The sequence below is a fragment of the Electrophorus electricus genome, chromosome 2, assembly GCF_013358815.1.
Source record: "Electrophorus electricus isolate fEleEle1 chromosome 2, fEleEle1.pri, whole genome shotgun sequence".
Taxonomy (NCBI): domain Eukaryota; kingdom Metazoa; phylum Chordata; class Actinopteri; order Gymnotiformes; family Gymnotidae; genus Electrophorus; species Electrophorus electricus.
The window spans coordinates 35,025,919-35,033,505 of NC_049536.1; the positions used below are offsets into that span (position 1 = coordinate 35,025,919).

At 50.9% G+C, this 7,587-nt stretch overlaps 1 protein-coding gene across 14 annotated transcripts in view; it reads right to left on the reverse strand.

The window, feature by feature from the left end:
- mycbp2 (MYC binding protein 2) overlaps window positions 1-7,587 on the reverse strand; it is a 66,799-nt gene that overhangs the window by 4,270 nt on the left and 54,942 nt on the right. For all 14 annotated transcript variants that reach the window (XM_035521247.1, XM_035521275.1, XM_035521228.1 and 11 more), the window contains 18 exons: window positions 6,093-7,587; window positions 5,819-5,988; window positions 5,448-5,692; window positions 5,160-5,327; window positions 4,883-5,040; window positions 4,594-4,793; window positions 4,335-4,484; window positions 4,055-4,215; window positions 3,813-3,969; window positions 3,283-3,507; window positions 3,112-3,177; window positions 2,601-2,840; window positions 2,394-2,483; window positions 2,169-2,249; window positions 1,815-2,081; window positions 786-1,069; window positions 526-622; window positions 278-397 (listed from right to left, as the gene is read on the reverse strand). The exon at window positions 6,093-7,587 is cut by the window's right edge and continues 104 nt beyond it. In XM_035521247.1, coding sequence (XP_035377140.1) covers window positions 278-397; window positions 526-622; window positions 786-1,069; window positions 1,815-2,081; window positions 2,169-2,249; window positions 2,394-2,483; window positions 2,601-2,840; window positions 3,112-3,177; window positions 3,283-3,507; window positions 3,813-3,969; window positions 4,055-4,215; window positions 4,335-4,484; window positions 4,594-4,793; window positions 4,883-5,040; window positions 5,160-5,327; window positions 5,448-5,692; window positions 5,819-5,988; window positions 6,093-7,587 — 4,374 coding nt within the window. The remainder of the gene's footprint in view (window positions 1-277; window positions 398-525; window positions 623-785; window positions 1,070-1,814; window positions 2,082-2,168; window positions 2,250-2,393; window positions 2,484-2,600; window positions 2,841-3,111; window positions 3,178-3,282; window positions 3,508-3,812; window positions 3,970-4,054; window positions 4,216-4,334; window positions 4,485-4,593; window positions 4,794-4,882; window positions 5,041-5,159; window positions 5,328-5,447; window positions 5,693-5,818; window positions 5,989-6,092) is intronic.

Here is a 7,587-nt window from a genome sequence, read left to right on the forward strand (position 1 = left end):
GCTCGGCAAGACGTTACATTACACTATTTGCTTTGACTTGCACAGAAAAACGTACAAACACGCCGGGTGACTCACACAGCTGTCTAATTTTCAATTTTTACATTTATTTGTTGCAGTCAAATATACGTCTGTTTTCAGATTCATGCTGTCAAGGATGAATGTGCTTTACAGTGAGCATGAGTACTGAGCTCCATCCTATCTGCTCCGTGACCAGTTCTGCTGGAGAGTGCTGCCTAAACTGCAGGCACTGGGCTGGAACAGAAGAACTGAGTCATACCCGCGTGGTAGCAATGCAGCGCACAGGCGAACGGTGCTCGTCCTCCATCTTAGTGAGAGCTATAATGGTCTCCGCAATGGCATTCTTGGTCACTCTAGACCAGGCATCTGAGAGGTGGCCCTGAAAAGGGGGGAAGCTGATTTGTGAGTGCTGTTCGGCACCAAGACAGGACTTTAGACCTGCGACAAACTCTCGACAAACTCCCAGCTTGTAGCTGAGGCACAAGCGTAAAAAAGCGCATTACTAACAGCAGCCATGTCTTTAACCAGTTTAATGATGATCTCTGCAATCTGCGGAGGGGTGGAGCCCTTCATCCACCAGTGACTCTCCCCTCGACGGATGTAACTGCAGGAAAAAAACAAAACAAAAAATGAATTAAGTGACAAATTATCTTAATTTTAAAGATACAACCAAATCCTTAAACACTGACAGACGCAATTTCTACAAAAGTGAAGTTTATCTTTTAACTAATTTTCAGGATTACAGCTGGAATCAAAGGCAAGCTCACCTTGAGTTGAAAATCATGGGCAGTGTGACTGTTGTCACCCCTTTGCCCGCTGCCATGCCAGCTGTGCCAACTATGGTGGTGCCCTTGGCCTTCAGCTGGACAGTGAGCGCCTTGGCGATGCAGCCCAGGAACATGTCCAGGATGCCCAGCTTGTTCCAGTCTCCCTTCTCCGTCGAGTGGATGATGTCACTGATATCTGCTGGTGGCAAAGCCTTTACTCCGATTACACTGGCCAGCCGCACTGGAGTCACCTCAGGGAGAACGCGCCTGAGCAGAGAGGTCACCTGAGAGGAGAGCAGGAGAGCGATTACTCCTCAGCCTGGCTGTGACCACGCACAGACAGACACACAGACAGACAGAGACACACAGACAGACAGAGACACACACACAGACAGAGACACACACACACAGACACACACACACAGACACACACACAGACAGACACACACACACAGACAGACACACACACACAGACAGACACACACACACAGACAGACAAAAACACACAGACACACACACAGACAGACACACACACAGACAGACACAAAAACACACAGACACACACACAGACAGACACACACACAGACAGACAGAGACACACAGACAGAGACACACAGACACACACACAGACAGACAGACACACACACACAGACAGACACACACACACAGACAGACACACACACACAGACAGACAAAAACACACAGACACACAAAAACACACAGACACACAAAAACACACAGACACACAAAAACACACAGACAGACACAGACACACACACAGACAGACAGACACACACACAGACACACACACAGACAGACACACACACAGACAGACACACACACAGACAGACACACACACAGACAGACACACACACAGAGACACACACACAGACAGACACACACACAGACAGACACACACACAGACAGACAGACACACACACAGACAGACAGACACACACACAGACAGACACACACACAGACAGACAGACACACACACAGACAGACAGACAGACAGACAGACAGACAGACCTGTCTCTGGACACGCGGTGAGGCTGTGTGGAGGAGAGAGAAGAGATCCTGAAGTAGGGTGAGCTGCTGAGCCAAGTACTGCCGGCCCACGTTGGATCCACTCAGAGCCAGAACCATGGACAGCAGCTCAAAGCAGTACGCATCCGAGGAGGTGTCATCATCGCTGGGCTGCGAGTTGGCGTTCTCTTTACTGGAGATGGCGTGCTCCCACTCCTCTCGCACACGTGTAGCCTCCATGCGAATGGCTTGCACAATGTGGGCACACACCTGAGAACAAACGAGAGAGATGGAACGGTGGAGGAGACGTTTTTCGGATTATGTGGCATAACACTCTACCACTGCCTTATGTTGTACCTGTTTCTGAAGATTAGTGAGCTTGCTCCTACTGAAGATGATGCCAACCATGTGTTCTTTCAGGTCAGCGTCAGACGGAGCCTGAGCAGAAACCAGATACAACGGCAAGAAATCTTTAACACAAGGATGCTCACAGCTATTCAACTGCATCCTAAGTTGAACACAGTCTTCATGTAACATTGCTGTGCGCGAGTTGCCCTGTGTGGATGGGGAATTGGTGCTGACCTTGTCTTCACCCTCTGGAGATGACAGCAGGTTTTTTTCCTCCTGTTCTGGAGTAGGTTCCGCATCCCCACAGATCAGCTTCCCAAACACCTATAAAAGCATCAGAGGATTCACTACTTTTCGCTCTGGTCTAAATATGCACAGTGCAGACTCAGTGTGAACTCAGTGGGTATGAAGAGCTACACGTGAGAGCACGGGACCAGTGACCTGTGAGGTGATGAGACGAAACACTCGCAGGGTCTCCGCTTCACAGTTCTTCTGCTGGGCCACGCTGGCAGAGATCTGCCCGGCTATCTTGATGCTTTCACCCTCCTTCCAGCCCAGCACCTTCACCTGCCTCACCCTGAGGGTGTTCTCGGGGCCCTTCATCTCAATCTTAACCACGTGGTGGTCCCCTCCAGGCAGCTCACTGGTCACCCAGCCCATGTGCCTCGAGTCCAGGTCCATCTGACACAAAAGAGTAAAAAGGCCTTAGAGATCAACAGAAGCTGGCCTCATGATCGACATACCCATACTGGCTTGAAGGATGCAGACACGATCTGAACAGTTTTGGTGCTGACTGATCAGTTTTTGCTATGAAGCTCTGAAAATGTCAGCAGAGCCATACGGCTGTGAACACACTGCTTTAGTTCTGAGCTTTAAACATTTTGTTTAACAATGTGTAATGTCACCTTGCAGGTCAATACATCAAGGTGCTGTATGCAGGTGTCTGACTCACTTGTTTGATCCTGCACAGGTCTTCCACAGCCTTTCCACAGAGGAATGTCATTGAAGTCACCTTGTTCTAATGGATCAGAAAAAAAAAAGAACAGTGACAAGTTTTGAAAAACAGCTCTGTTATTGTATTATTGACAAACTGAAAATGTGACGATGCACCCGTCAAACTCACCCCAAGGTCACGGGAGTTGTCCACGTGGACAGACACATATAAGGCATTGATGCCTTTCACACAGCTGATGGTGATGCTCTTAGTCTTGTTCTTGTCCTCGTCTCCAGACTCCCAGAACGTCTCTGTCGAGCCATCCGTCAGGCTGCCAATCATAGCTGGACGGCTGGAGGTCTTTAGGTCCACCACACTGGTCAAGTCCTTCAAACACGTTACCATGCAGAGCTCCTGCTTTCACAGAAATGTGTTCAAACGTGCACAGCAATTAGTCCATTATAATTCAATTACTACTTGGGTCTTTCTGTCTATTCTTTTACATTTAGTGAGTTATATTTTTATGGACCCCTAAACACTAAATGTTACCAGTATAAATGAGACAACATTACATACAGATTGTTGACTGACTGTTTTAAATGAATCATTTGTATTCTGTTTTCAAATGTTTGTAAAAGTCTTAATTAATACGAAGTACTTAACAGGTGGGGAGCTTGTGAACATGCTGAAGCCGTCGCACAAAACAGTTGAGCTCTAACCTGGCTGATGGCCTCGTATCCTGATTGCACACTGATGCTAAAGCTCTCCTCACTGTCCCCGTCGTCCGACTTGGACAGGATGTTGTTGATGTGATGGAACACGTTACTCTGGTGCAGAAACTGATGGTCCGACTGTTTAAATTTGAGGCTCCAGCACCTGGCATAAACAGATTGTAGTTTCACAACACATTTCAAACACCTGGTTAACTGTAGTGGGCAGTATTTAGCAGGAGATCGGTTACCTGAGGGCCATCTGCTGGAGGGAGCTCCCGCCGGGAAGTGACATCATGAGGTCAGAGATGGTCTGTAGGAGTCTGTGGAATGTGTGGGGGAGGGGGCGTGCCGCCTCCCCGGCGATGACTATATCAGACAGCGGATGCTCACACACCCCCAAATCTTTTTCCTGCAAGACAGCAAATCAAGAGGCATTTGAAAGGTGGGCCACTCCAGCTCCACGCTGGCAAAAATGACCAACGTGCCAATGAAATTTCCGGAGTGTCTGAAGAGCATCTGAAGACTCACCTGCTCCACAATCTCTTTGTTTCCTTTGTTTTCTTCGTCCTCCTCTTCCTCCGGCTCACAGGGAGACGGAGTGAGTGATGCCACGAAGTGCCAGAGAATATCATGGAGGGACGTGGTCTGAATCACGTTGCACAGCAGCCAGTTAAACGCCTAACCGGGACAGCAGAGATTCACAGATATGCGATTACTCAGCATTCGTAAAAGTGCGGACATGTCACATTTAAGAGGGGTGTGGTTGTAGCAAGTGCTCATCACAGACCTCCATGGCGAACACCCTGCAGGCTGATTTGCGCAGAGCATGCTTCATGGCCACCTCCAGGCCATCCAGATCGTGGTGTTGGATGACAAAGGCGAGCACAGGCCACTGGAAGTTCCTCTCTCCTTTACTGAGGGAGCCGTGAGCCGAGATGAGGCGGGACAGCTCGGGGGAGGGGTGCCGAAGCAGGGAGGAGCCCACCTCTATAGGGAGAAGAACGTGAAGCAGACGACACACAAATGCATCGCGACTCACCGTCACAGTTATCAACCGCAAGCAGAGTGGAACGCACCCGCATCGCCACTGTGTACCCGACGTCTGGGGACCGCCTTCACCCGTGCAGGAGAGGCTGAGTGCTGTTTGTCATACTCAGAGGCCACCACGGAGTAAGAGCGCTGGAACACCGTCCGCTTGGCTGTGTCGCTGTCCGTGATGGGGCTAGTCTCCAGACTACCACAGCATGGGGTGAGGGGAGAACAGCATTCAAAAGCTCATCTCTGCATCACCGAATAAAACCACCACGACTCCAGATTTCCCAGTTAGAGCAGTGCAAAAAGCCAGGCAGGTACCTAGGTGGCATGGACTTCATGTTACTCTCCGGCTCTTCAAAGACATTAGGGCAAGCGTCCGGTGTGACGGAGATGTATGGAGCAGGCACTGACGTGGATCTCAGGTAGCGCATCTCATCCTGAAACAGGTTTTCATCCTGATAGCCTCCAAAATTCTCAGTGTGTTGCCTGAAACAGAGAATCCCAATGATTCACATCAACGTTTGATACAATGGCAGTGAAAAACATCTACGGACGTTACGTTTTGTTTTCAGCAAATGTTATAAGCTCCAGTGGTGACGTACGTACCGAGCCAGAGTCTGCAGATACAGACAGCCGATTTTGTTGGGCATCTCTTCAGAAACTCCTTCTTTGAGGCTGGGCAGGTGGGCGTGGAAGGGTTTGGGTGGGTGGTGGCAGAGCAGGCTGGGCTCCGCTGCACTGCTCAGGGACAGCAGGAACAGGGCATTGGCACGGATCACCTGGTGAGCCTCCATAGTTGGCAGGGCCCGAGGGGTTTTCACCTGCAGAGGTTTCTTCCTAGACTGTTTCACCTGAATCAAACAGAAAAGAAAGTGGAATCTCTGCCCATTAATACTGACAGCTCTAGCAATTAGAACTAACGAAAACACTTCTGAATTTTGCAACAGGAGTGTGTGTGTGTGTGTGTGTGGCCACACCTTTTCCCTGGCCGCCGTCTGTTTCTCTCTCAGGTACTTTTCCCTGCAGCGGTCACAAACCAAATACCAGGTGCTTCCTCCTATACCTCCGTCTCCACAGTTTCCTGCCCACCCTCCACAGAAGTGGCCGATACTGTTATAGCCTTGACCTCCAGCGTAACGGCCACACCCTGAAAGAGCACAAGGCACATTCATAACAAACCACACCTCAACTGATCGCTTTCAAAAACAGAATGAAATTCTACACTACATTACAAATCAGATGTTGCTGTACCTGGATGGGCTTGCCTCATGTGGTAGGTGACAGGATATGGATGAGACTCTCCACATAGTTCACAGATCGTGTCTTTCTCTGGGCCTCCCATTGCCAGCTGAGCCATCTCCCCAAACAGGTTCCCCCTGGGGCGCACCTCTGCCTTCTCCTTCTTCTTCTTCTCCTTCTTGGCCTTCTTGTTGTCCTTCTCGCTCTCCTTCTTTTTCAGGATGGCACTGGAACCAGGGCTTGGGAAGATCATATTCTGCGTGGCAGCTTTGATGGTTGCCATGGAAATGTCTTCCCAAAATGCTACCAGGTGTTGGAGAGTGAGGGGCAGGAGAGACTTGGACCTTATGGACGAGTGGCTGGACATCTCGTAGCAGACGGGCTCACCTTTCCCATCCTCACACTTCTCAGGCAGTGGAGGCTCTTTAAGCATGGATAGAACCTTGTTTTTGTTGATACTGCCCATTTTGGAGATGTCAGGTCCATGAGGCGAGATATTGAACATGTTGAGAGCGGAGGAGATCTCCAGTGAGTGGCGGTTCTTCACCTTGCTCTCCTTCTCATCCAGGCCCTGCTGGCAGCTGAGCGAGCTGCGAATGGGTGCGTGCTCTTTGGTCAGCTCAGGGTTGAATTTCAGGAAGGAGGAGCAGGCCATGGCATCATGCACAATGCCCTCGTGCCACAGGAAGGCAGCGAAGACTGCACGGGCACACTCTGCCACAGAGGGTGACATGGCCTGCTTGGCAGGCTCAGTGAGACGGACATTCTCACCTTTAAAGAGAGGTCCCGATTTGTCCTTTTTAGGGCGCACGTGCCTACTGGATGTCTTGCGGCTGACCTTGGGTGATGAACGGCTTTCCGATTCTTCCTTGACCGGAGCCTTTCCGATGCTGAAATGCACTTTGGAGGAGCCCTCCTCGGCGTTCCGCAGCATGCCGTTTTCGTCACCGGCTTCACTGTTGGACAGCAGGGCACTGGAGCTGCACACCTCCACCACCTCACTGTGAAGGTTCTCCTGGACCACATGGGGGGATGGCGTGCGGTTCTCGCTACTGCTGCCTGACTTGCCCTCTTTGGGCGGGAGTTTCGGTTTGGGTGAAGTAGACCTGCCTCTCAGTGGCTCTGTCAGGGGCACCTTTTTCTTTCTCAGAGTGTCCGGGTCCAGGGTGTAGGAGTCAGACTTCGATCTCTCGCGGGGAGGGTCTAGACGAGCCTTTGAGGAGGGACTGACTTTCAGCGGCAGGTTCTTGTCATGTGGGGAGGAGGAGCGGGGGGAAGTAGAGTTGGAGGGGCTGGACCTTCCTGAGGTAAGCGTCTTCTGTTTGGGTGATGATGACCGTGAGCCCGGGTTGGGCGACTCGGCCCGGAGGCCTGAGGTTCTGCCATCGGCTTTCAGGGCCTGCAAGGTGTTGTGGTTGGGGGAATGAGAGCGGCTGTGGGAGTCGGAACGCAGCTTGCCCGTGTCTGATTTGAGGATGAGGGCCTCGTTGGCAGACAGGCTATCGAT